General features: G+C 54.8%; 2 protein-coding genes across 2 annotated transcripts; both read right to left on the bottom strand.

Moving 5' to 3' along the window:
* Nucleotides 1–27: 27 nt before the first annotated feature.
* On the bottom strand, nt 28–16,372 carry TGME49_320080 (hypothetical protein). The gene is made up of 8 exons (XM_018782983.1): nt 15,680–16,372; nt 15,026–15,157; nt 11,419–14,308; nt 10,329–11,014; nt 9,706–9,790; nt 9,253–9,332; nt 5,160–8,510; nt 28–4,712 (listed from the first exon to the last, which is right to left on the bottom strand). The coding sequence occupies exons 3-8, from the start codon at nt 11,981–11,983 to the stop codon at nt 4,458–4,460; spliced, it is 5,022 nt and encodes a 1,673-aa protein (XP_018638056.1). The 5' UTR covers nt 11,984–14,308; nt 15,026–15,157; nt 15,680–16,372; the 3' UTR covers nt 28–4,457.
* A 312-nt stretch (nt 16,373–16,684) lies between these two features.
* Nucleotides 16,685–26,918, bottom strand: TGME49_320090 (hypothetical protein). The gene is made up of 3 exons (XM_002369835.2): nt 24,040–26,918; nt 23,459–23,718; nt 16,685–23,071 (listed from the first exon to the last, which is right to left on the bottom strand). The coding sequence occupies exons 1-3, from the start codon at nt 24,975–24,977 to the stop codon at nt 22,512–22,514; spliced, it is 1,758 nt and encodes a 585-aa protein (XP_002369876.1). The 5' UTR covers nt 24,978–26,918; the 3' UTR covers nt 16,685–22,511.
* Nucleotides 26,919–27,014: the final 96 nt, after the last annotated feature.

The following is a 27,014-nucleotide window of genomic DNA, read 5'->3' as shown; positions in this document are numbered from 1 at the left end:
TGTGACTGGAAGCTTTTTGTGAGAGGCGCGGTGTCTCAATCGGATGTGAATCAGAACGCGGGGGAAGTAGTTTGTGTTGAAGCATACAGAGGAACGAGAAAGCGAGTTCTCTTCCAACAAACAAGAAACAACCTGAGACCCTCTCCAGAGCTATGAACTGAAAAAACATCTGCATAGAAACCTAGGTTCTGCCTTTTCATAACCCTCCAGGCGCGCCGTCTTGCGACTTCGCTTCATCCCGCCAACGTGTCGCACCCTGCTCGTCCTCGCTTTCTCGCCCCATTCTCGTAAAAGAGCCCTCGGAAGAGGAGATGCCACAACGTTTCGCCTGGAGTTTTCTCTTATTTCGAGTTCCTTTCAGGGCCCTGAGGGCGTTCCTTGCTTCATCGGGTGGGCGGGAGGGAACCAGAGAAGCTCAGCGCTTCTGAGCAGTGCGCTTTTGTCGCCTTGAATTCAACCGCGACTCTGGCAGGCGTCTGTCCAGGGCCCAGAACGGAACCCAAAGATCCCAGAGAGACTCGTTAGCATGCGGCTGGGCACTCGCCCTTCTCTCGTGCTTTTCAACTAACAAAACGCCGTTGGAGCCGCAAGAGGTGAGCCCGAGACCACGCGCGAGAAGAGCGACAAGAAAGACAAGAGGCTGGCTAGAGAAAGTGCCGAAAAGCGCGCAACGAGCCGGCGTCTCGTCACTTTTCTACCCCAAGGGGCGTCGCTGATCGACTGCTATGGAAAGCCACATGCACATATTTCCCTACATCTGTAAGAACATAGAGCGATCTATATATGAAAATGGAGCGCAGGTGCACGCGGGCCTCAGAGGAGAGCTCACCGTCAACGTCGGACTGGAAACCCATCTCTTCAAACCTAGGTCTTGTCCCACGGTTCCAACGTCGACACGGAAACGGCTAAAAACAGACACGGCTCTTTGCGACTCTGGCACGCTGGGGTAGGCTGCTCGAAGCAGAGGCACCTGCCGTCCAAAGCGAAAGGAACACGACACTCGAAACCCGGGGCAGTTGGCTCACATTGCCAGCCCTCGCACCCCACTCCGAGGACGCCGCAGCACAAGAACACAACACATCCACAGGTGCACGCAACGGCGTTCAGACTCGGACTTGTTTGTGCACTGGGCATTCGCGATATCATGAACCACACAGACTCCCAAATACAGGCCGCCGATTTTATTAAGAGAAATGTGTATCGATGTAGACCCGAGGATTCCCAGTGCACAGATGGACGTGGCGGGAGGGGGGGGGTCTGAGAGGGGTCTCCGACGCCTCGAGCGTGGGTGCATGTGGATCGACTTGTGCCAGTCCACATTTCGACAAAATTGCCTTCAGCAGCTCGACTCGCGGCGGTGCTTCTACCTCCATTTTGCCGAGGCGAGACTTGGCGCCTAATGTCTCAGTGCATCCCTTCAGCAGACGAACTCGATGGGATGATTGATTCCAACGACACCCCGCGTTAGACGTAAACAGAGTTACCGCCACCCAAGATTGCTTCTTACACCAATCCACACTCGCAAATCCATGCACATATCTACAGACCGATGTATAGATAGGGATGTGCATCCAGGGGATACATACGCATTTACACAAGCGTTTATCCGAGGCCCGGCAACCTGTCTCGAACTGTGTGGGTGTTTGTGACCCGAAAAACCCGCGTGTTTCGCGGCGATTAGGGCCATCCCACAAAAAAGTGCATGCGCCGGGAACTTGCGAAAATGTAGACCTTCCACGCGTCGATTTGAGGCAATTTGCACTCAGCGTCTCCCCGGTTTCCCACAAACGCAATGCGCGTTACCTGGAACTAGACGGCGTTTCCCCGCGCACGCTGTTAAAAATAGCTGCGCTCACACGGCTTCCTACAACACTCAAACTGCTTCACCACACAGACGAAGACGCTTCGTCGCCGCCGACGGCCCCTCACATCGAAAAGCCCGTGACAGGCATATCGTCGTAGACCCGCTTACACACATCTCCACATGCATAAAAAATCGGTGAGGGTTTTCTGTTTGCATCCATGCATATACAAGATGTGCGGAATGTGGCCTCAGAACGGCTACTTGATTTATGAGGCGAGATCAGGTCTGTCAATCGCGTGGCAACACAGAAAACGTGCATCGCCCCTGCTGGCGGAAGAAGATGCTCGTGACCGGTTGGGGTGTTGAGACACCTCAGAGCGTTTGCGTGTCGCCGAGGCGCAGGACCTGACGGCTCGGCGCTCGTTTCACTTTTCTCGAGGCGATGCCTCCACTCACTCGCTCTGCGAGTTTCGCTGATACCACACGAAACACAGAACGCGAGGCAGGCTCCGCCAGCAGCATCTGCGGCAAGTGCGCGTGCCGAGCGAAAGATGCCCGATTGTGTCCACAGTCTTCAAACGAAACACGTGACACTTTTGGTCCCACGGACGTCCGGAAGCCGACGCGAGTGGATTCCGGAACAAAACTGACGCGCTGCGAACCAGGTACGTTTACACGCAAATCGAGAGGAACACATATCCACACCTACATCTTTAGCCTTAGAGACCGTCTAACATTCGCGCAAATAGCTATACAGGTTAGTCCGCACGTGGAGTCCACAAAAATCTCGAGTCGGACGTGTCGTCGGGAAACAACTCGGAAGAAGCCCGCTGAAACGGGATTGAACATAGGATCTGCGGAACGCAGTCGCTCCCAGTCGAGGAAGCCTAGACCAGTTCTTCAGACAAGGAGCACCGAGGGTCCCCCACAAAGACGCTGCGACGAGAAATGAGACACGAACGCATGCACTTACACCTGAGTCTTCATTCCAGATACAAACATGTATATATATGTGGTTATACGCAGAAGTGCTGTGGGGGGATCGACCATTGACACATTAATGTCAACGACTGTGTTAATATTTACATAAACCCATGGGTTTTCGCCGAGGCTATCCAAGACTCGTCTGCAGCGAAGATTCTTCTTTTCGACACAACGTCTCTGACTGAAACAACGGACCGGACAGGAATCGTCTTGTCTGACGTCTTTGGATGCCCCTTCAGGCGCTCTCGTGGCACCCAGTGAACGGACGAAAAAAACGTAAAGCAGGCAGGTCTTGCCGAATCTAGCCGTGTGTGGAACTCGCATGAAGCTTGTGGGGTCCGACGTGCTTCGATTGTATTTCTACGTCCCTCAGAACGAGGCGCACGCAAACTCAGTAGCGCCCCCAACCGGCCTCGTGGCTGAGCGACACAAGAAAATCCGAAAAACACGAAATCACGAGGCACCTGCGTTCCTCAACGTTGAGATCGGCGGAACACAGACAGCGCGGCCCTACTCGGGCTCAGCCCTCTTCCACCTCCCCTCCCACCGCCTGCGCCCGCTAATGTCATCCAGTGGGAGACGGAGACACGCTCGTTTCGCGTGTCCGTCTCTCCATGACCTCAAAGTCAAAAGGAACGCCTAACTCCCAAACCCCCGTTCTCGCCTGGGAAGAGGTGTCTCAAATGAGGCGGATGTGCCCACGCCGCCACAAACCCACTTTCCGACCATCGTGCGGAAACAAGGAACAAAAGTGAGATCGAACTCAACTGCGCTCATTCTCTGCCTGTCGATCAGGCGAAAGCAAGACCAAAACGCTCGCGGCGGCAAGGGACGCCGGATGCCGTCGCTCTTCCTCTTCATCCCGACAAACGCACGGAAAACCGACTGAGGTTTATCTAGGCTTTCTGCATCGCTTTAACGACACACTAGAGACACATGAAGAGAAGCGATTCACTCTCGCTCTCTCTTCAGTTCGTGTGAGAAACAGACACGAGTTAGATCTTCAGATGGCCATAAAGGACGGATCGTTGATTGTTCAAAGTTGCAGACGAGAGTGTGGCTCTCCCGTCCGGTGTACTCCACGAGGAACAGAAAGATGCCGCTTCTCTTTGAGTGTCATCTAAAAGAAAGGCGGCGGACTTTCCCTTCTCCAAACGAACGGTTCTGTACTAAGCATGAAGCACGCACTGATACCTACTAGGTCGCGTGAACACCGCTGAAATTCTTCTCCGCGGCTCTTGTGTTGAGACAACGATTCCTGCTCGCAGAGCCGAACCTGCGTCGCGTTTCCATTCCTTATTTCACCGCTACAAAGTGCAAACGGCCAAAAAGCCGACAACGGAGACGAAAGGAACCAGAAAGGCTAAGGCCTGAGGACGCGCGTCTGGCTACAAGGCTTCGGTCGCCCAGCGTCTCTCCGCGGTCGCTGCGAGGCGGGAATCGATCCCAAAACGTTCCGGAAACCGGAATTCCCTCAAACGCGCGAAAAGGAAAGAGTGTCATTTGCACACCTTTCCACATATCAAATGCGTGTGTGCATGAGAGTCCCTAATACATAGACAATGGGCGTGGTTTGGAAGATCAGAATCACGGCTAGTAGGCTGCAACTGGTCCACGCGGAGGGATCCACAGCTGGAACGACGCATGGCGGGTGTCTCCACAGTCGCTTCTACACTGCTCCATTCAAGAGGGACTGCAGAAGGGCCGAAGCCGAAGCGACGTTGTCGGCAGTCCCACTGACCTGCAGCGAGATCGTGCCTGGCGCAGACTCGTTCTCAGCACCAGACGTCCCTGCATGCGTTCCGCGGCCGCTCCCTGGCTGAGCGGCGGGCGGTCGCACGGCGGAGACGCGCGTCGAGAGGGAGCGCAGCAGCAGCAGCAGGACAGACAAGTTGCTTTCGGACTGTGCGACAGAAACCGGAATCTGCACAGAGCGGGGAAACGGAGACAGAAAAACGCACAAACTGAGATAACGGAACATGTTCCCCCGGACGGCCTCTCGGACATAGTTCTTGCTCAGAAGCGAATGCCACACTGGCTGTTTGCGGGCACCAGAAAAGGGTCTACGCAAGCGAAACAGAGACAGGTCGACGACCACAAGCTGAGAAATCAGAAACGCAGGCGTCGGGAAAAGAACAAGAACACCACAGAACCCATCTGCTCCTCAAATACGCCCCGAAACACCACCGAAAGGGGCATCGGGTACGTTCTGCCCAGGTCATCCCATCTCACCTCGGCCTCGTCACAGGGAAACGAGCGAGGCTACATTGACAGTTGAAGATTGAGTGTTCGCGAAGAAAACGGAAGACGCCCGCTTCTGCAAGGCATCAGACGACGCGCTCAAGGTGTTCGCCGTTTCTTCATAACGTACCTGAATATGCACGGAAAATTCGTCCGGTCCCGTTCCTGTCAGTTCCTGGCCTTCCTCGTTCGCGACGCCTCGGAGTCCGCCCCGATGTTCGGGCTCGGGCACCCCCTGACCCTTGTCGACGAACGAGGAGGAAATCACAGTCGTGGTTTTGGTGGCCTCGCCCGCGCTGCTGTCGGGATCCATCGTGTCAAAAGGCGCTGGCCCTGCGCGACCCCGCCCCGCATGCAAAATTTCACTGCCTGAGTCCAGTTGCTTGTCGAGACTTGCCGACTTCTCCGTCCCCTGAGCGGAGAGCGCGCGCCGCTGTCCCCCGGCATCTGTCCCTGCGGACTCCAAAGGCACCACTCGCCCCTCGGGCCCAAAGTCCTCGCCTCTGGAGCACTCGGAGCTTGCGACCACGCCGTCCCATCTTCGCTCCCCCCGGAAGTCCCCTCGCATGTCTTCGCCCACTTCCGCCTGGAACGCGAGGCCCAGGGACTGCATGTAATTGCCCTTGCTCCGGCGGTGGGTCGGAGTGCTGGCGCTCGTTCTCGGGACCGCAGACGAGGCAAGAGACCGTTCCTCTGCGTCTACTGGCCAACCCGGCAGGAGGGGGCCTGTCGCACCGTCGCCCCGACCGGCTCCAGCTAAGTCCTTCTGACTCTCGCGCACGAGGCCGAAGCCTCCGGCGAAGGACGAGGTCGCCGCGCACGGAGACGAAGCAGCGGATCCATGCGCGGGCCATGCTTCGACGCCAGGCACCAGGCGTGGCGCCTGGGGCTGTCCCGTTGTTGCGTGACTGCTAGAAGCCGCGAAGACAGAGAGAGCTGGGCCGCTCTGCGACAGTGACAGCGACCCCGAGAATGGCAACCGCCCCGGCTCTGTCGACTCATCTTCGCGCTTCTGGCCACCGTCACGCTCGTTTTTGCCTCTGGAGGGCCCTCTCAAAAGCCGCTGCCCTTCTCTCCAGATGCCGGAGTCCTCGTCCGCTCTGCCTACTCGTTTCACGGCACTCGTCCCGAACACACGACCCTGGAGCTGCTGCAGCTTCTGCAGATCTACATGCAGACCCGAAGAGGCCCGCTGGTCGAGCCCGGCGTCTGCGCAGGCCGCGAAGCCCTGCGCGCGCCCCAGAGAGCCCCCTGCCGTCCCAGACGGAAGGCTTTGGGACTGTGACAGGATGCTCTGGAGAAGCGCCAGCTCCACCTCGAGGTCCGCCGTCTCGGGCTTGCCCCCGACATTGTCTCTGCCGGTTGTGCCGGGGTCGCCGGCAGGTCCGGCCGCGGTTGCATGGCTGCCTCGGCGGGTCGCGGCGGAGGGGAGACAAAAGGAGCCCCTCGCACTCGCGTCTCCTCGGCCTGGCTGGAACTCAGCTCCTTCACGAAGTTCCTTCCGTCGCAGGAGACAGAGCAGCTCGTTCCGCAGACGCGTAGACTGTGCGTCTCCATCCAACGCATCTGCGCCCAGGCCGGTGTTGGAGAGACGTTGGGGGGGCCACTGAGCGTCGCGCATGCGTTGCTTCGCTAGCGGCGTCGCCGTGGAGAAGGACGACGCAGCGAGTGAATAAGTACCAGAAGGAAGAAAAGGAGACACCCCGGTCCGCGCCCCGTGTCCAGGACTCCCGTCGCCTCTCTCGCCGCCCTGGCGGGCTGCCGCCCCGCCGCGCTGGCCAAGATTCGCTTGCAGCAGCGAGTTCAACAGCTGGAGGTTGTTGTCGTCGGGCATCAGGGGGAACCCTTCCCCAGAAGGCTGCTGAGGATGAAAGATCGGCGCAGAGGGCACCAGGCGCGAGGAGGCAGGCAAGACGCCTGCGCCGGCCACAGGTGGCGATTTTTTCTCTCCACTTGCCCCAGGAAAAATTGCCGCGGGTGTCGCTTCGCCAGGTCTCTCGTCGCTCAGAGGCCACACGAAGCCTCTCCCGTCTCGCGCCGCCCCACATTCCGAGAGAAAACCGACAGCATCGAGCGCTCCGGATCCAGCCCCGCTTCCCGTAAAGTTGCTTCTCATCCCACTGCCCTGGAAAGGATCGACAGATAGCAGAGGGCCTCTCGAGTCGCGTGAGTCGCGCTTCAGAGAGTACGCGAACGCCGTGGCGGCCTCAGAGCCCGTCCCTGTCTCCATCGCGGAAGGGTCCCCGGGCCCTCGCCCGGCGCCAGAGGGCGCGTTCAACGGGGACCCGGGGCCCGACCTGTGGCCCGCCTGAGTCGCGAGGCCAGGGTGGGCGGGCCGAGAAGACAGAAGACGAAGATCGTCGCGAAGCCCTGTAGCCCCGAGGAACGTCGGCACTTCGAAGGTTTCTCTCTTCTGTGGGTTTCGACCAGTCCCAGGTCCACCTTCGCGCTTCTCCCTGCCCGATTGCTTCGCCTCGTTCCCCATGAAGTGCAGCAGCGCCCGGACGGCGTAGGCCTGCGACATCGCCGCGCTTGACCCGAGAGCCTCAGGCGGGTACGCGCCCGCATTCTTTCTGGGCCCGAAAGGGACCGGCTTCGCGCCTCCAGTCTGAGCCTCAGGCGAGGCCTCGACCGCCGACGCTGCGCATGCGTTCCGACCTCCACCACCGATCGAGACTCCTGCTTGGTTGTCGGCCTGGACGTACGCAAGGTATCCGTGTCCTTCCGAGAAGAGCTTTCGGCCATTTCCGCCTTGCGAGTTGAGGAGTGAAAGAAGGTCCCCGGTTACATTTGCATCGCCGACACTCTTCCCGACTCCAACGCCACCGCTCTGCCCAGCCAGAGGCGCCGCGGCGTTCAGCGTCCGAACGAAGACATCGGGGAGCTCTGTTTCCGCGCTCCGCCCCACACTGAGGCCCTGGGAGGGCGCGAGAAGGGGACAGCCGTCTAGGCTGGATCCCACAGCCGTGCTGAAGGTGGAGGCGGCAGGCGCATGGTTGAGCCCAGTCGAGAGGAGCGGCGCGAGCAGTTTGGCCTTGCCCAGTCCAGAGGCGAAGGCCCCGCTCCGCGAGGAGGCGAACGAAGTCTTTCCCAGGCCCGCAACAGACGCGAAAGGCTCTGGAGCCAGGGCATTCTGCGACGCACTCAGACTGGCCGGCCCGCGTCCCCCGGGGGACGCGGGCCCCGCCAACAGGCGGCTGCCGACGTCGGAGAGCAGGGGATTCGCCACGGCAAAACAAGAGCCCGAGTACGGGGGCAGAAACGCCGAAGAAGCCGAGAATGCGGGAGGCGGGGCTGAGGGCGTGAATGTGAAGAGCGACGGGAGAACGGGGGGCGGAGGTGGAGGCGGAGCCGGCGTTTTTTTTCCGTAGCATAGCTCAAGGGAGGTAGTCAGTGTCGTGTCTTGCTGGTACAGAGGCACCAACTCTCGTACTGTGTCCTTCACGTCGTTCGGCAGACCAATCACTTGAACCAAACGCTCCTGAGATCGGTAGCACGTGAAACGCAGAAAAGTACGGACCACTCAGCTTCAAACTCCGAAAACGATTCGACTCGAAAAAGAGAAACAGAGGGGGATATGGAGGGCGATGGGAATGGAACGGAGGAGAGACGAAAGAAGTCGGTACGACAGAGACGGAAGGGCGAAGAATGGTGACAGGAACGACGGCCAGTGGGGGAAGTGACGGGCAAACGGCTTGAGAGGTGAGGGTTGGAAGGCAAGAGGGCAAAAGCGAGAGAAAAATGTGTGAGAAACCGACCAGAATGAAACAGAACCGGAGCGACAGTTACATTTGGATGGCGCCAGGCATCGTGCAATCAAGGTGAACACACAAGGGTTGCTTTGTATTGAGCTCCCCACCAGCATGGTGAGTAGAGAACGGAAGGAGCCTCCCCGACTTTGTGTTGGAGAGCGACGCATATGAATTCGATGCAGAGGCAAGAACAAATGCACGGCTAAGAAACGAACTTTTGCCTTCCAGAACAAACACAGCACTTGTTGAAAGAAAGCTGGCTTTACGATAACCATCTGGTTATATACATAACAACTCTAGTTCTTCAGAATAAGTGAATTAACCCGTCCTCGCTTCGGAAGCGCTAGGCACAGTCAACGGAAAACCCGTGAATATTTCGTTGCAAAAGACAAAAGGAGGATCTGGGTTCACGTCCACGAAGCCATGCACGAAAAAAAAGCTTTTTCCGAGGGCAGAGCATTCAGAACACACCTTAGCAACGGCGTCGCCAGCTTCGAGGTGGAACCAGTCGTTTGCAGATGTTATGAGGACCTCAGTCTTGTGTTTGCGACCTGCAAAAACCCACCGAACCCCTCGGCACGAAAATATAACAGATGAACCGTATCCCGCGCCCGAGTGCACCACCTAGTAACAGACTGAAACATAGAGGGAGCCAGAGGAAACATGATTAGAAAGAAGCAAAGAAGATCGAGACAAATGAGGGGGACGAAGAATGAGCGGGGAAAAGAAGAACGTTGTGGGAGGAGAAAGAAACGACACAGAGAGAACCGGTGAGAGACGCAAATGAACAACCTGAGAAGATAGCAGGCGCATTCCTTCGGAGAAACAACGACACGGAGGACACACCCAGGACGGAGGAAGTGAAGGACCGTGAAGGCACACACGCACACACAATAAACGCGACTTTACAGTGAACAATCGTACCGATATCTTTCGCCGATTCGCGATTCTCAACTTGCTGTTCGAGGAGCCTCACGGAAGTCTCTGGAACCACCAACTTGAAGCATGTCTGCAACGGCGCCCCCACCCCCACAAAGCAAATGGAAAAGAGGGGCATTCACAATAACAAGGTCCTGCAAGGCGACTGTCTTTCGTCTGTGGGTTAGGGAGTTTGTTTTCACATTTCACCGCTTCTTTCGTCAAGACAAGAGCAGGTTCTATCTGCGCATGCACAGAGGAATACATCTCATAGGCATCCATCAATATATGCGTAGAGAAAACAGTTAGTGGTATCGACGTGTGCACCCTTGGCGAATGGCAGCTGGTCCGTGATGCGGTTAATACACGCAGAGACAAGACCCACAGTAAACACGCAGACTCCCTCTTCCCTTTCTTCACTGCCAATTCTCCGATGTCAGAAGCACGGTGCATCGAAATCATCCATAGACGTAAGTATGCATGAAAACATATATGCATTCACAGACAGAAAACCTTAATTATGTGGACACTTAACCATCTTGATCGATCAAAAGAAAAGGGTGGTCATGTGTAGAAGCACCTGCATCGCCCCCGTCATGCAACGCTGCCGGCGCGTTTGCGTTCTGTACCTTCGGTTTGCTTATTTTTCTTCCGGTGTCGAGTCTTCTTTCTTCTTCCTTGTGCATGGCTCTCTTAGTGGCGACGTCGACAATTTCATCGAGCGCTCTGGCAATGCTTTCTTGGACGCCGACTGCTGCGGCGATTCTCTCGCCGAGCACGGGGAAGATCTCCCCGCGTTTGCTGACTGTCACCCTGAGGCCGGGTCCGTTTCGTTTCTGGAACTCATCGATGCCGCCGCCCTTCCGCCCCACCAGGTACCCCGCGACGTCTTCGCCGAGAAGGAACTTGCAAACGCAGAGACTTGTGGCTACACTGGCTTGGACAGTCGAGCTGTTCCCAGTGCCGACACTTACACCGACACTCGTGCCGAGGATCGCCTTTTCCTTTCCTCCCTTGCTCGCAACCGCTACCGTCGGGCCAGAGAAAGCTTTTGTGAGCACCGACAGCGAAGGCAACGACTGAGACGAGTGCACATCCGCAGAAAGAATCCTCTCTCCTGTCGACAGAGACGAGAGAAACGGGCGAGAAGAGTTTCGCCCTTCCCGCGGGCCCAGAGGTCCCGAACACGAGCCCGATTGAAGACAGGAAGACGCAACGACTTGCACACAGCCCGGAACAGCCTGGCGGGTGCGTCGCGGCGCGACGCCAGAAACGGTTGAGGTAGCTGTTCCGCAGTTATCTTTCTCGTCCTTCCCTGAACGAAGCAAGACACGCAGTCGATGAAAAGAACACGACAATGCGGACGGTAGGGTAATCCTAGGCGAGTGTTAAAGGCAAGGTCGCACAAATGCGCTCGTCAGAACTCCAAGCGTATATGTGCAACAATACACAGAGACAGGCCTGCACGCATTTGACTACCTGCCTGGGCACACACAGGTCGTTACATATAAACAAACAGATACTGGCAGACAGACGCAGTAATCGACACCAAGAAATATATAAATGTTAATATATAGATTGATGGAACGAGCACGAGTGAACGTCAATGCAGCAAAGCAGAAGGCTTGTACGAACGTGGACCTGGTTTGTGTTCTCTGTTATCCTTGTTGAGGGTTTCACTTGCACCGCACAGAGACACTTCGGCAACCACGACCTGACCTGGATGAGTCAATTCAGTGAGTCCTTCTTCATGGAGGCGGTGTGGGGCAGGGTCTTCCGGCAGCGTTGGAGACATGGAGAAGGAGAGGGTTGAGAAGAAGAGAGACGAGGGAAGAGGGTCGTCTCCGTTGAGGACGCCGTTGAAGGCGATCTGCTGGGTCTCTTCCGCGCCACTGTCGTTCTGCGTCTGTTCTTTAAAGCTGCCTGCAGTCGACATAGATCCGGCATTTTCCAGGTCTCTCCCGACTTCCGTGGAAAAGCTTCCACTCGCCGAGGAAGCAAGGGACGGTGCGGTCACGAGCGGCTCCTTCACGAGGGCATGCAGATCGCTGGAAAATGAGGTGGAGGACGCGCCACCAAGGGCGCCAGAGACGCTTGGGCTCTGACCCGGTTTGTCTTCCTTCGCCACTTCGCCTGAAGCCGCGTCCGCGGCATGCGCCTGCGTCTCGTTCATGGCGCCAGAGGCCGGTCTAGCGTTCTCCACGGGCTGCTCGCTGCTTGTCGGGGGAAGCGAGAGCGGTGAGAGAGAACTCAGCGAAGCGGGGGCTTTTGGACTCCGTCCCATCGCTTCCGTTTCGGCAGGAATGGGGTTGCTTTCGCCGGTTTTGCAAACGCGGCGCTCGGAGCTGAGATCGTCTCGATGCTACTTGAATTTGGGCCAGTTCGCCCCGGGTGTGTCCCGCGGCTCCTCACTCTTGAGTTCGACGTCGAGAGACTCTCGGGATATGACTCGAGCTCGTGCAGGTCAATGAGCGGCGCCTCACAGTCCAGGGCCACAGCAAAAGTTGTCAGATGAACAACGCTGTTCGAGGCAGCTGCGGAGACATCCAAGTCGCTCGCTCCCTCAACGCGAGCGGCCTTTTCAGCCTTATCGCATGCAGCAGAGAGGGCCGCAGACAACCCGGGTCATGAAAAACTGAACAAGGCAGCTGGAGCACGGTTGGCGCCATCGACGCCTCGTCGAGAGTGTGTCTGAATCGAGTGATGTCTGGACAATGGGTATAGGTCTCGTCACGCTTGCGGGTGTATCAACCGATGCAGGAGCTCCGCAAAGACATAAAAAAAAGTGTAGAAGGGGTAGTGAGGCGTAGCAAATGGAATTCAGCTTCCCTTTCGTTTCCGGCTGTGTGGGAATTCCCCTCGCGCCATTTCGGAGGCCGAAATCCCTTTCTCCCCGCGTCGCTCAGCGCCAACCGAGGAACGGCTGTGCGAAGACGGTGGGCGAGGAAATGTGGGGAAGGATTCAGCTGAGAGCGAAAACAGTATCGAAAGAAGCGCAGCCGCAGAGGCCTCCGCGTTTCTCGGGGAGGTCCGAAAGACTCGGCACAAAAGAACAGACCGTATCCTGTACGGGGCTACGGGTCCACGAAGAGGCCAGCGAAAACTCCCTAGGGCGTCCAAGGAAAAGTCTCAAAAATCTGCCGTCGGTTAAGCAGGTATTCAGCGCGGAAATCGCGACTCGGATAGAGACGGATCCGTCGAAATGTTTCTCACTGCACTAGCCAGCAACGCCGCTTCTCGATTGAAAAGCGTGAACGCATGAAGACGTCGGAACGCCCCAAACTGGTGTATCGACTTCACGTAAGAACGTGTATGTGGCGGACGTGCACACATACACATGTCTCCACAGACGCAGAGGCTTGTGCACCAGGAGCAATGTGGAGATCCACTGTACAGAACCCTCTAGTGTAGAACACAGACTACACACAAACGTGCGTATCTACACACATCTACATACACACGTACACATATTCACGCGTACGTATCTTCCCAGAACTGCCCCGGAATGCGCCGAACGCGTGTAGAGGCTACTTCCAGGAGAGCGTAGACGAGAACGTTGACCTTCCTCCAGATCCCAAATGGAGAGGCGGCGTGTGTCGCCGGAGTCTCTCGTCTGACGCGAATTCCCTAATTGAGAAAGAGAAAACACTTTTCTTCTTCCCTCCCTGTTGTGCATGTGACTCGTGCCCTACGCGCGAAAAGGTGACGAACCTTTGAAACACAAAAACGGTCCGCTGTCACGCGAGGGTGTTTACTTTCTGCCAGTCACTTGGTCAGACTCTATCAGGCGTTCTGTAGCAAAGTTGCGTCCACAGACGGGGAGGAAACGGACAAAACACCACAAAAAACGTATAACGGTGGGAATCCGAGCTACGGACAGCGGCGAACCTGCGGTAAGAGCCAGTGTTGAAGTGTGAACAACTAGGGTCAGAAATGCCTGAGGCAGCGACGGCCGGGTGGCGACACAGGAGAGGAAAAGCGAAACTGAGAGCGCTGAGCCTTGTGCAAAGGATTTTCTCGCGCTCTCGGTACTCCACAATCACACAAGTGGCACACGCCTATGTCGCGACAGAGACACGCTTTCGCCGAGGCACCGCCCAGACTGACTTCCGTTTTCTCTTTTAAGCGTTTAAAGCAAATGTATGTAGAACGCCGGTGAGCACGCGAGGCAAAGTGGGGCCGTGCCACAGAGTCGCACCCACTGCTGACACAAACTCAAGGGCACACATGCATGGCGAGAAAGCGTCGGGTGTCGCGCGAAAAAGGCCGCCGCGTGGCGACGGAGCTCGAACCTAGGTCGTCACTCAGCAGCCTAAACGAGTGAAACCCTCGCTTTGGGGAGAACACGATGTACGCACGCCAGGATGTTAACTTTGAGCTACGGCCTGCGACAGACGCGACCCCGTTTCGCTAGAAACGCCCGGACCTGCGCTGACACGAGCGGCCAATAACCGGTTTCCCACTAGCGTAAAAATGACACAAAGTTTGCTGGTAGGAAACCCGGTGTTTCCGCCGATCCCAGAACTGAGGAAAACGGTGACACACACACGGAAAGAATATCGCTTCCGCCTCAACAAGGCTGTGGCAGGACCCGGACCTTCCGCGTAACCTGGAGGTACACACACGTCTCAGCAACAAGCGAAGAAAAGCGATGGCCTTTCGTGGAGTTGCCGCAAAACTCCGTTTTTCGTTTCTGCGTGTGCTCACGGCATCGAACTCAGTTCTCGAAAACGGGGTGCTGGCAGGGCACGGCACTCGGGTCCAAAAGACGTTCACAAATGGTTCCAGCAGTTGCCATAGTCCACCCCCATAGCGGCTGAGAGCACTTCTCTCACCGTCAGTTCCCCGGATTTGATCGGAAAAACGAGGCGATGCCCTCGAAGTTTCTCCAATCGCTTCGGGCACAAGAAAATGGGAACCACGAAACGCGTGGCCTACGAATGCAACTGCGGAACGAGGGCGAACGCAACGGTTGCAACAGGGAAAAGAAGGCGGCTGCCTCCGTTCTGTTCGTTCGTCTGACAGACTGCGGCTACCGCCATGAAATGAAAACTCAAGTTCCCATTCAAAAAAGAACAGCACTGACGCGCAACCGCTCTGCTAACAAAAAGGTGTGCAGTGCAAATGAGGTCCCAGCAAAATCCCGCCTAAGTTTGACACTCAAGCATTTCGCGGAGAAGCAGAAATTAAAGGGTAGCGCCAATTCGGTGAGCAGGAGTCAGCTCTGAAGTGATCAGTTTGTTCCGGAACGCAAAACTGTCAGGACACGCAACCAAAAACGGCTGTCTCTCCACCAGCGCTCGCTTGTCTGCAGCTCTCTTCTTACAGAATGGCCAGCATGCAGTCAACCGCCGTGGCAGCCGTAACACGCGCCTTGACCGCCTCTACGGGTTGTCGGGGAACAGCCTCGAGAGAGACTCGTTTGTTCGCGGGGAAAAAGCCGCCTTCTCCAGGACACCTGTAAAAAGCAGACGACACACGAAAGCTCTGCGTTACACACCGCGAGACACAGGCACACAGTGTCCACAGGCGTTGAGTAGAACACAACGCGCTTTCCGTCAGCTACATGCGCTGAGAGCTTGAACCAGATTACGCAAATAAATGCGCTCGTTTGCACTCCTCATGCGAAAAGGAGTCGCCCAGGAAAAATTTATCAGGACGGTGAGAGGAGAAAAGTCCTGACAACAGCACACAACGTTTCCCCGTCAAGCGCTAGGCAACGGACAAACAACGCGACAAGGTGGGGGAAAAAGCCACGACCCCTGAGTCTCTCCTAGAGTCGCCTCTGTCCTAGTTTTCACCGACGGAGCAAGAAAGCAGCCAGAAACGATCCGACAGCAGCAAGTGCTGCGATATGATTCCAGACGCTAGTTATACCACGGCAGGTCAAAGAAAAATTGTATAGGACGGAAAGAACTCAGAAGGCACGCGCCCTGGCTGCGACGGCTGTTGTGTGTCTCTTGTTTCAGGACACACGCACCCGGTTCTACGTAGAGCCTGGAAAAGCTTGTGTACAAGGAATTCCGCGTTCGGTTTTCTGTATGTTTCTTGTCAGTTCCTTCCAAAGAGGAGATTTCTTCTGTGTTAGCTGCCGTGAAAAACCCGAACACTTCTTGGCCGCTCGAAAAACGTGGCACCCCAGTGGGACGGAACCACAACGATCGCGTTTTCTCGAAAAGCGGGTATCTGTGAAAGTTATTCTTCAGGCGCCGAGTATTGAAGAAGATAAACGAGGATGGGAGCCACAGCACACGTCACCACACGGACTTGCCGTCTGGAGGAGCAAGAGACGGGTCTCTCGTCGCTGTATTTGTGACACGGAAGACGGAGAGAGACGTGAAACGTCGAAGAGAGACTAACCAGACGGCACGGAGAAACGGGTATCGTTGATGTGGGTTTTGAAGCATCTCTTCCTCTCAGAAGCTACAAAACGCCCACGACGATTTACGTGTTGTCACGAAAAAACCACCGAAATATCTCCCTTCCCGCTCCTTGACACCGAACAGCCACATTGCGCGCGCGCCAGGGAAGTACATTCAACGGAGCACAGCTGTCACAGACACACTGATTACTTCCCTAGGACTTCTGCAGAACCGAAATACGGCAACAGGCACAACGAAAATGCCCTGCCCGTTTTCTTGTCATCTGCACAGTCCTTTTACACTCAAAAGTGTTTCCTCCTCTGCATCAGAGTGATCCCCGTAGCAACACGCAACGAGGTGGCTAGACGGTCACGGCAGGCGACTTTGTAGGAGAAACGGCAGCGTCTCCCCGCTGACGTTTATGGGGGGACTTGAGGGGTGCACAGTGAGAAGAGACGTGTAAGGGCGGACTTGCATGTAGGGTACTGGGTGGCCGTGTTGAGACGGCAGTATCCGTCAGCACTTGTTTCTGCCTCACTGTCGAGACCGACGCTCCTATGCAGCAGTGTGGCGGGTCCTTACGTGCGTCATCAGCCCACGTTGCAGAGCAACTAGAGTGTCGACGGATGCAATTCCAAGCCGGCCTCATCCGGCCGGCACTTCCGTAGCAGCACCAGTTTCTTCGTTTTACTTTGAAGTATGGCATCACATCGACTGTTACCGTCACATGCTCTTCCGCGATTGGCTTTTCCACTGTTGGCTCATCTATGCAAAGACGTGTAAATGCGTGGGTGGGAGCGTGTCTGAACTGCATGTTTACTTAATTAGCTCTCTAGCGAACATACGTCACCGGCGTGGCTGTCTGCCTTCAGGAAAGCGCTGTTAACAACACTTATTTGAACGGGCGGGTGGTTTCTGGAAAAGTACAGGAAGCCATAACCGGCGGCAATATTCTGCCATCTGCAAGTACATCAAACACTGCAGTTCCCCCACAGCTTCCGCTGCCGTCTCGCATTCACCCATTAAACTCGCGAGGAAACTACATCCGATGCCTCATGTACCATCTCACCAGCAGTCACCGGAACAGGTTGAGGCAACACTCAGTTTCTCAAAGCGCTGACACGATACAGTAAATCGTCGTCCAAGTTCGCTGATGTCATGGTGGCTCTCGCCGTACACGCCTGAAACTCGAGTTACCTTTCTTTTCCTCGAATGGAAGCGCCGGATGGCAACGCACAGTCGTCGGCGCGAAATCCAATGGCAGCGGTAGCTTCGCAGAGGATATTCACGTGTTTTTCAAGTTTTCACAGGAAACGATCAAACGGACAAAGACGCCTCATCTCTGTGTCCAGGCCTCTCAGCGAAAAGTTTCATGAAAAGGGTTAATGGGAGGGGGGACGAAGGAAAAGACGTGTGCAGTAGTGTGACTATTCCCGACATAGCAGGGGCGGTCAAACGAAGCGAATGGCACAACTGGAAGTCAAAGAGGTCTAACATTAGCGATCCCGGCTGCGCACTCACTGTAAATCTGAACGAAAACCAATATATTCTGAAAGAACTTGTTACCAAATTTCCCGTCTTCGTGCGTCCCTGTACTTCAAATGCCAGCTGCGACTTCCATACAAGTGAGCGCTGCCGTTCGTCCTTATTGTTTCGGGACGTTGTCTGCAGGACGTGCCTTCAATACCGAAATCTTATGGTGAGGAAGTGAAAAAACGCACCTCTGGGCTCAAACCCCGAATGTGCCAGCACGACATCCTAGACCCCGTGAACTCTCAAAATACACGTATGCTTCGTGCTGTTTGTTGTTCTCAGTAGAAACGCTCTGTACTTGTCTCGAATGGTCTGCGTTCTTGTCACTGGTGTTCTTGGCACCGTATCAGATGGGATAATAGAGGCTAATTGGTGCAGACGCTGCGCGCATGAACCCCTAGTTGGTTCTCGTACAGCATTTGGGTCGTGCTACAGACGGACCCTGCCATGTTAAACGTAGAGATTTAGCGCAGATACACATGAATTGTAATACCCAGTATGGCTTCTTAACCACGAATGGACCTTTCGGGCGCGAGGCGGTAAACGTTGGTGGGGTACGGATTCTCAAGAAAGGCAAGCAATGCACAAGAACAAAAGGCGTGTTTGCGAATAAGAATTCGACTGCAGCCCGAGCTGTTGTTGGGCGACTGTGCTGTTGACAGGTGTGGAGTTTGACCACGGTTCCGTGAAGACAGCAGGGCGTGTGGTTCACGCGAGCGTTCACGGGCATTTTGACATTCATGCGCAACCGCTCTTCACCATAGTGCAGCGCCGCACCAAGGCACAGGAACAAAGAGACCAGGGGTGACTAAGCAGGAAACGCTTAGCCATCCGATCCATGACAACCCTCTACGATTTCATATGCACCCAGTGGTGTAAGCTCCTGATGGAAAATCCCGTCTGTGTGCCCCATGCGGCATGAAATGACCGTTCTGAAGGAGGCACAGTCGTATAACAAAAGTGCAATCGACTCTTCTATCTACGCTATGGTGCAAGAAGCGGAGGCCACGGAGGGCCGTAGTGAAATGTAGCACTTTTCCCCCATGGGGTAGACCTCTTCAACTTTGAAGCACGAAGCAGGAGGCCAAGGAGGATGACAAAACTTGCTGCATTTTCCATTGGTGGCGTATACAGGAACGAGCATGTTTTCATTCAAGAGCCGACGTCTTAATGCTGAAGAGGAGGCGTCCCACCTCCCGACCTACCCTCAGTTTTCACAGATTGGTAACTCGCTGTGCGAGATGCTTTGCCGTCAACAGGGAACGCCTTTAGGCCGAGAGAAGACAGGAAGAAGCCGAGAGCAATGCCGAAAATGCAGATGCACGTGAACAACAACCCCGGGAATTACCCGGGAATGATCGCGGCACAGGCTACACTGGATGATCCAGAAACGCATGGAAACCGACTGTCTTCCTACACCCACGCCCAGCGGGAATAACCCAGATAACAAACCGTGGCTTCTCGGTATGCGCCACGCGTCTAAAGAGTGCATTTGCTCCAGAGATCTTCTATTTGATACTTGCACGTTAACGCATGTTTACGTTTCAAACCGAGACAAGAAGGAGGCGCTCTTTGATTAGACACAAAATTGGATGTGAATGGACGTATAATACACACGGCGTGCGGGATACAGAATCCACGCAAACATCGAGCACACGTGTCGCCTGGCGGAAACGTAAAAAACAGAGGTATCTTTTGTATACACGCGAATGCCACGGTGGAACACTGAGCAGACACAACAGCCTCTACACCAATCAGAGGTAGTCTTGTGTTTATGTGCGCGTAGACCGGCCTGCCATCCGAGCGAACCTCTCTCTGGGAACAGTTGATCTGTGTAATGGCTCTACGGACGTGTGTGTCATCTGAACCGAAGGAAAAAAAAGCTATCGCTCCAAAAGAGTACACCCAGATGCATTTGATGACCCGCAGACGGCTCTAGCTCCACCTGCCAGGGAGCAAGATTCTGGAGCATTTAGTCTCGATTACGGTGCAAGGGAGTTCCGACTGTCTGAGCCGGCACTTGCAGATGACGCAGATATGAGGAAGAAATTTCTCGGCGTATTCAGGATAACAGCACGATCTATTCCGAGTTGATGACCCACAGACCGTCACCACTGCCGTGAATGCCGTTCCGAACCAAGCGGGAAACGCTTTTGCACATACAGCAAAACAACTGGATGAATCAGCTTTCAACGCCATAACTTTGTTAATTCACGACGCAAGCGGCAGATGTCACACAGGGAAACAGGGAATGCACCACGAATACCCCGACGCCTGCGCAAGGACACGAACGCCCTAGCACCGACACGGCATGAGCGGGATAACGAGACAAATGGTTTTCCATCTGTGGACCAAAGTGAAAACCCTGTCCTTTGGCATATCACATGTACTGTATAATCACGCTGTCAACGCATCGGTATGTGGGAGCAACGCGGAGAGAATTCGGTCAAATATGGAAGCCGACAGAACACGGTTAGAAAGTAGCTATCTCTCTGAGCGGCACGAATTGTACAGAGAAGTGGCATGTACACATCTGGCGTGAGGCTGTCCATCGATAAGGCGACAGCTCGGTGGAAATCACACCAAACACAAATGGCATGGATGCGACAGCAAGACAGCCTGATACGAAAACAGCCTTCTGTTGTGAGGCGCATGCTGCTGTCTAGGTGTGAGGCTGACGTTTGATTCGTACCGAGCCACTACGGGCGCGAATTGCGCACATGTCATCGACGATAAATATGAAAAAGCTTCATGCAAGACGTTTTCAGGTACAGATGCCGCAGATGCTACAGATTCAACGATGACAGGAAGATTAGAATCCTGTACCCCTCAATTCTCACGGGGAAAACCGCCCTTTGTGTAGGTGGCAGGCGCGCAATGACGCAGGTGACAAGCACGTGGGGTTCACTCGATTCTGTACCACTGAACGGCCCCCCGCTTGACAGAGCTGGTCTCTCCTGGGATCACGCCCTCGATGTTACATTTTCTGGGAGGCGAGTCGGGGAGCTTTGTGATTTAATAACCATGTTTATTGACCTCGCTCCGTAAAGACACTAAGTCAGTCACAGACGCCACACAGGGAAACAGGGAATGCACCACGAATACCCCGACGCCTGCGCAAGGACACGAACGCCCTAGCACCGACACGGCGTGAGCGGGATAACGAGACAAATGGTTTTCCATCTGTGGACCAAAGTGAAAACCCTGTCCTTTGGCATATCACATGTACTGTATAATCACGCTGTCAACGCATCGGTATGTGGGAGCAACGCGGAGAGAATTCGGTCAAATATGGAAGCCGATAGAACACGGTTAGAAAGTAGCTATCTCTCTGAGCGGCACGAATTGTACAGAGAAGTGGCATGTACACATCTGGTGTGAGGCTGTCCATCGATAAGGCGACAGCTCGGTGGAAATCACACCAAACACAAATGGCATGGATGCGACAGCAAGACAGCCTGATACGAAAACAGCCTTCTGTTGTGAGGCGCATGCTGCTGTCTAGGTGTGAGGCTGACGTTTGATTCGTACCGAGCCACTACGGGCGCGAATTGCGCACATGTCATCGACGATAAATATGAAAAAGCTTCATGCAAGACGTTTTCAGGTACAGATGCCGCAGATGCTACAGATTCAACGATGACAGGAAGATTAGAATCCTGTACCCCTCAATTCTCACGGGGAAAAGCCGCCTTTTTTGTAGGTGGCAGGCGCGCAATGACGCAGGTGACAAGCACGTGGGGTTCACTCGATTCTGTACCACTGAACGGCCCCTCATTTGACAGAGCTGGTCTCTCCTGGGATCACGCCCTCGATGTTACATTTTCTGGGAGGCGAGTCGGGGAGCTTTGTGATTTAATAACCATGTTTATTGACCTCGCTCCGTAAAGACACTAAGTCAGTCACAGACGCCACACTGGGAAACAGGGAATGCACCACGAATACCCCGACGCCTGCACAACGACACGAACGTCCTAGCACCGACACGGCATGCGCTGCATGACAAAACAAGTGGTTTTCCATCTGTGCAGCAACGTGAAAACCCCTTCCTTTGACATATCATATGTACTGTATAATCGCGCTGTCAACGCATCGATTTATGGACGCAAACGGAGAGAAACTGGAACACGGACGCGGACAGTATACACGGATGGAGGACAGCGACCTCTCAGAGCGGCTCCAGTCCTCAGTAAAAGCGGTAGGAACACCGCTAGTGTATGGACCCATATCCCGGAAACACAGAGGTCGTGAAGGCAAGTAAAAGTGAAGCAAGTGATAAAGCAAGAAGGTTTCGTATCTATGGTGGAGAACCCTTCGGAGAGAGTTGGTTTCCTGTATAGTCGGCGCTCCCGGCATGTGCGTCGTCCAAGCACCGAGTGCGAGTGGGCTAGGTTAAAAAACAATTGCATCTAAACAAACTTCGTACGTAGCGAGTGTCGCGGAGTATATGGAGGGTATCCAACACAAGACCGCGGGCGTACTCGTTTCTTCCCCGATAGTCTACCCCCGTGACAAATCCTTTGTATGCCATGCTAGCGCGTATATTCACACGCAAAACGCACTTTTTCCTGTATGTGTAAAACTACGAAGCACCCTTTGTCTTGAAAGAGCTGGTCTTCTGTATAAACGCGCCACAGACGTGTATAGTGAAGCAACGAAGTGGTGCTGCGTTCACATGTCCAAAAACACAAGCAACAGCGCTCGGGAGAATTCCAGGGTCTTCCCGGAACAGGCCTCCCGGCGGCAGACGGTGACTTCACCGCCTGGAAGGGTGGAGCCAAACAGGGAAGGAGTGCTCCCCTCATTTCCTTGGCATTGCTCATGGGGACGCAAGCCAGAATCGCAGCTGCAGGCGAGCACTCAGCTCCAGTTGCTCCCTGCGTGTCTCCTGTCAATGTGTGGATCTTCGCCTCGTTATTACGCGGATCTGCGGAAAGCCTCCAGCTGATACTCTGCTTTCGTGTTGGACACGGGTCTAAATCCTTCTTGAGGACTGGGTACAGCCCCTGCACCTAGTCTCTCGCGATGCAGCTGTACTGTCGCATCCGCAAGGATAGACGTGGCTTTCAAAAAAGCGTGCACAACCGCCGCCACTGTAGAATCGTTCACGCCGCTCTCTCCCATGGAGCGTGAGCCGCAAGGCAGGCGCATCTCCCCATACACCGACGGGTTTCCTGCCAGTCCAATGTGGCCTCCACTCGATCCAAATGGAGTCGCAAACATACCAGCTCCCGAGGACCAAGGCGAAGGTCCCTCCTTCAACGCAGACCGCGGAGTGTATCTACCGTTGCGACTGTCAATCCGCGGGCTGCTGCACCGTGACCGGCTCTTCGACACGACGGTGAAGGACAAATTATCCCGGCGGTATTTGAGTCTGCAGTTTCGGTAGCCCTCAGGCCTCAGCCTCGCACAGCATGTCTCCATGAACTCTTTCGCCAAGCCTTCGGCGAGTATGTGTATTTCCGTAAGACCCAGCTCTGGAACGAACAAGGCAACACACGGGAACGGCCGACTTAGTCGTTTATGCGCACAGATCGTACTCGCTACAGAAAGTCATTCTGACTTCTGGGTGGTGTGACACGTCTCAACGAGTCCACGTATACAACATGGTGGCCAACAGATATACCACATGTCTCCTTCTCAAGCCATAAAAACAAGGCCAGCGGCCAGCTCTGATCTGACTGTGCCATCTGAACAAACGCCTACAGACACCGAAGGTGGATTCTGCGTCTCTTTAGTTATTCAAACGCAACCTTGTCTTCCCGTCAGTGTCTTTAACAAATTCGCAATCTCGGAGAACGAAAGAGGGCCGTTTGCAGTTCGTGGGGGCGACACTGCCTATTTTGTGGCTAGTGCCTGCTTACCTTCGTTTCCGGCTAGAGACTTCAGCTCTTCTAGACTTCTTGGTTCTCGCTCTTTCCCCAAATCCGAGGATCCTGTCTGCAAACTGCATAACGACAGGTAGTCGCTGCGGCTGCGGAAGGATCGGGGCAGGATGCTCGGAAGTCCACCCGTCGACGGTTGCCCAGTCGATTCGATCTTGGTGCCGAAGCCAAAATCGGGCGATCGCGACGCGTGGACGTCAAAAGATTTGACAGCGGGAGGTGGCAGGTCAAGCAACCCTCTGCTTGCAACAGGGAAAACACGCAGGATTCCCTCATGTCTTTCGAAAGACGAGTTTAGGTGGACCGCTCGCCCGAAGTTAGTACTTTCGTATAATCTGGCATGCCAAATTTCCCGTTTCGCTACCTTTCGTTCACGCGAAACCGGGTCTGTCATCTGGCTGTGTTATACCAGATCAAGAGCCACTGGCAAGAAAATCAATTAAGTGTGAAGGAATTTTGCATTCGCGACTAACACTTGTGGATAAAAAAGCAGTTTCAAGCGTGGCATCTATACCTGCATGGTTGCTGGAGTCATTTAAATGTGAATGTGGCCGCCTCACCTGAATTGAGGCGTTTGCGTCTCACGCAGACTCGTAGAGTCTGAGTCGCTGAGCAGTAGTTGTGACGTGGCTTGCTCCAGCTCCAGAACGTCTTCTAGGTCTTCCTTCAGGAGCTGGTCGACGCCGAGGAGTTCGCAGTCGCTTCGCTTCCCCGAATCCGTGTCTCCGATCTTAGGGCTCTTCCGCCTGTCGCTGCGAGGCCCGTCCCCGCCAGAGCGTGTGCTGTCTGTGGGCGAGGCGTCTGCGAATCCCTCTCCATCGAAACATTGGGACGCCGCGCGCTTCAGCCCGCGGCCGAACAGCGCCATCCCCGAAGACAAGTCCTCGAGTTGGAGCCCCATTGAAACCGCATCGCCTGACGAACAGTCCACATTCGGCCTCTCGACACCGAGCCCGACCTTTTCTGCATCTGCCGCCAGTCTCTGGCGCTCCGCTACCGCGTGCATGCGGGACGATTCGATTCTGTCGCTCGACTCGTGTTCCCTGAGGCCTTCTTCACACGCGCCAGGAGACGACTCGCCGCGCCCTAATTTTCGGGCGCGGGGTGAGCACCTCTCGCTCCCGCCGCTCGCCTCAAGGCTCTCCAGGTGACCCGCGAGAGCCTTGAGAGCAGCGAAAGTTAGGTCGCTAGACAAGTCTGCCTGGCACTTGCGCGGCGACTGATCGCTCAAACAGCGACTGCCTTTGGCCGAACGATTGACAGCGCCGTAGGCGTCGACAATGCCGTCCTGGTCCGTAGTCCGCGGCGTGCAGTCTTCTGCGTTTGTATCCGCAGAACAGTCTTCGTGGCTCAACATACCAAGCTCTTGGCTCTGCAAGAGCGGTGCGGCGAGGGCCGCGAAGATCTTAGAGAGGTCTGAGTCGTACATTATCGAAGCCGGAATCGGGGTGTCCAGGTCAGCGGACCCCGAAAACGGCTGATCTTGAAGGTCTACCATCGGTACACGGACAGCGGCAGAAGAATGCTTTCCCTTTTTTCCTTAGAAAAGACTCCCCGCCTGCTACTCGGTCGCAACCAGCCGGAGGCTGGCGAGAACGGGTCTCCAGAAGGGAGAAAAAAACGGCGTCCCGGTAGATCACCGCGACCAGGCACAGCCGAAAACTTTGTGAGCAAAATGCTTTGGGCAGAGAGCACCGCGTTCGAAAAAAAGCTGAAACCCTGCAAAGACGAAAAGACACAGCAACAGCAAAATCCAAGCTACGGCAAGGTTCGAATTTCCCCTCCCTTAGTGGCGACGCTAACTACGGTTGCAAAAAATAATTACCCCTACTCATATATATGACTGAATAAGCCGCCGCAACGCTTGTAGATCAACAGAAGTCCAGCAACATCGCGAAAGAATGAGTTTCTTGAGTTGAATGGGTGGCCTGATTAACCAAGGCTACGATGATACGGATTACACGACTTGTGGTTGCGACAGAGAAAAGGCAAATCGGTCTTCAGTGTTATGAGAGGATCCAAGCACCAGATAATGGAAGACAGTGTAACTACAACTGAAGGACACAACACAGTGAGTGCCCGCCTGGTTTTCAGACTGTTCGGGTGCTACACGATGTCACTTTCGCCAAGCTACGTGCTCCTCAGTCCACATTCGAGCGAACTGGTCAGTCTTCTGGCACAGGAGCAGTGTCACGCGCGGACGATTAAATGCAAATGTATTTCCTTACGGCGCTCGGCCTGTTAGGCTCCCTGAGTCTTCAGCACGAAAAAGGTCGATGATACAGAGGGCGGAAGGTATCGAGATGCGCCGCGGCGAAACCAGACAGAAGGATGATTCCCGGTAAAAGAAGTGAGAAGACACGAAAGAAATACTTCGAGACAAGCTAGGGCAGCAGGGTGGGGGGACGGTCGGATGAGACGAATCCACCCAATCCAACTAGTCCCGTGAGCGCAGAATACAGAACGTGAACAACGTACCAATAATACTTGCTCCTTCTGTCGCGTGCAAATACATACGGACAAGAAAATCAATTGTACAGTGGCATAAGAAATGTACAGGTTTCAATTTCGTTAAACAAAGGCGGACACGGCATCTTTTTTTGATCGGGCTCCCGATTTTCCAACAACCGTGATCCAAATTTAAAAAGCTGGCAACGAGTCGCTGTCTCAACACTGAGACACTCTAGACGGTCGTTGAGACTCGTTCACGACTCGCAAATACGTTGTGCTCGTCTTTGGCAACAGGATGCTGTCATGCCCACACTTGCACTTAAATGCACGGACTGTGCAACGCAAGTGGAAGAGCGTACCACGGCAGCCCACACATATAAAAGGAGACTTGAGCTCGTTTTTCTGTTCCGCTTCTTCCGCGCTTCTTTCTTTGGTCGCTTTCGGTTTTCAAGAGTAAGTCTTTCTGAACAGTGAATTATGAGCAGGTCCGTCCCCAAAACTTTGGTGAGCCCCTTGCTGTGGACGCGATGGTGAAAACGGTCCGATCCACTTTACGGATCGTAAAAAAACACCTGATTCGCTGATACAGAACATATCACAAAGTAACGGAAACGAGGGAAGTGACATGCGATGAGAATGGAACGCTAAGGACACGTCAGCGCAGATCAACTGTCTGTACACTACAGACGATCGCCGCGCCCCACAGAAGGTCGCGGTGCCAGACTGCAAGTCGCTTGGACCGCAGCCTCTGTGACAGGAAAAGCACGAAAACAAAGCATTAGGCACCACTTAACAACACGCATAAACCGATGCAATCCTTTCCGCGGCTCAACAGGTTTGTTAAGCCTGCTACGTTTGCAAGTAAAGTGTTTTGATTGGTGGGACGATCAGTATGCAGCGCCCCCCTTGACTGCTATAAGTGCGTTTGCTGCGTAGGGAGCGCGCCTCGGATGCGGCCTGCTGGGCGACGCTCGAGCGAAAGTGCAAGTAGTGAACGGCGGGGCGGTGTTAAAAAGGTATATATAAAAACAAGTCAAGACGGCACAGGGATTGACGAGACATAAACAGAGGTGAAGAAGCAGAC

This window comes from Toxoplasma gondii, chromosome IV, assembly GCF_000006565.2.
Source record: "Toxoplasma gondii ME49 chromosome IV, whole genome shotgun sequence".
Lineage (NCBI taxonomy): Eukaryota > Apicomplexa > Conoidasida > Eucoccidiorida > Sarcocystidae > Toxoplasma > Toxoplasma gondii.
Note: the sequence above shows the minus strand (reverse complement) of the source record. Positions and strands in the feature narration are given on the sequence as shown.

Excerpts from the sequence above, each read along its gene's own strand:
- TGME49_320080 (XM_018782983.1), bottom strand. The coding sequence starts at position 11,983 with ATGGGACGGAGTCCAAAAGCCCCCGCTTCGCTGAGTTCTCTCTCACCG. Across the intron at positions 9,791-10,328 it reads GAAAAATAAGCAAACCGAAG|ACATGCTTCAAGTTGGTGGT; the intron begins GTACAGAACGCA and ends GCGCCGTTGCAG. Across the intron at positions 4,713-5,159 it reads AATTTTCCGTGCATATTCAG|ATTCCGGTTTCTGTCGCACA; the intron begins GTACGTTATGAA and ends CGCTCTGTGCAG.
- TGME49_320090 (XM_002369835.2), bottom strand. The coding sequence starts at position 24,977 with ATGGTAGACCTTCAAGATCAGCCGTTTTCGGGGTCCGCTGACCTGGAC. Across the intron at positions 23,719-24,039 it reads ACGCAAACGCCTCAATTCAG|AGGGTTGCTTGACCTGCCAC; the intron begins GTGAGGCGGCCA and ends TGTTGCAAGCAG. Across the intron at positions 23,072-23,458 it reads GTCTCTAGCCGGAAACGAAG|AGCTGGGTCTTACGGAAATA; the intron begins GTAAGCAGGCAC and ends TGTTCGTTCCAG.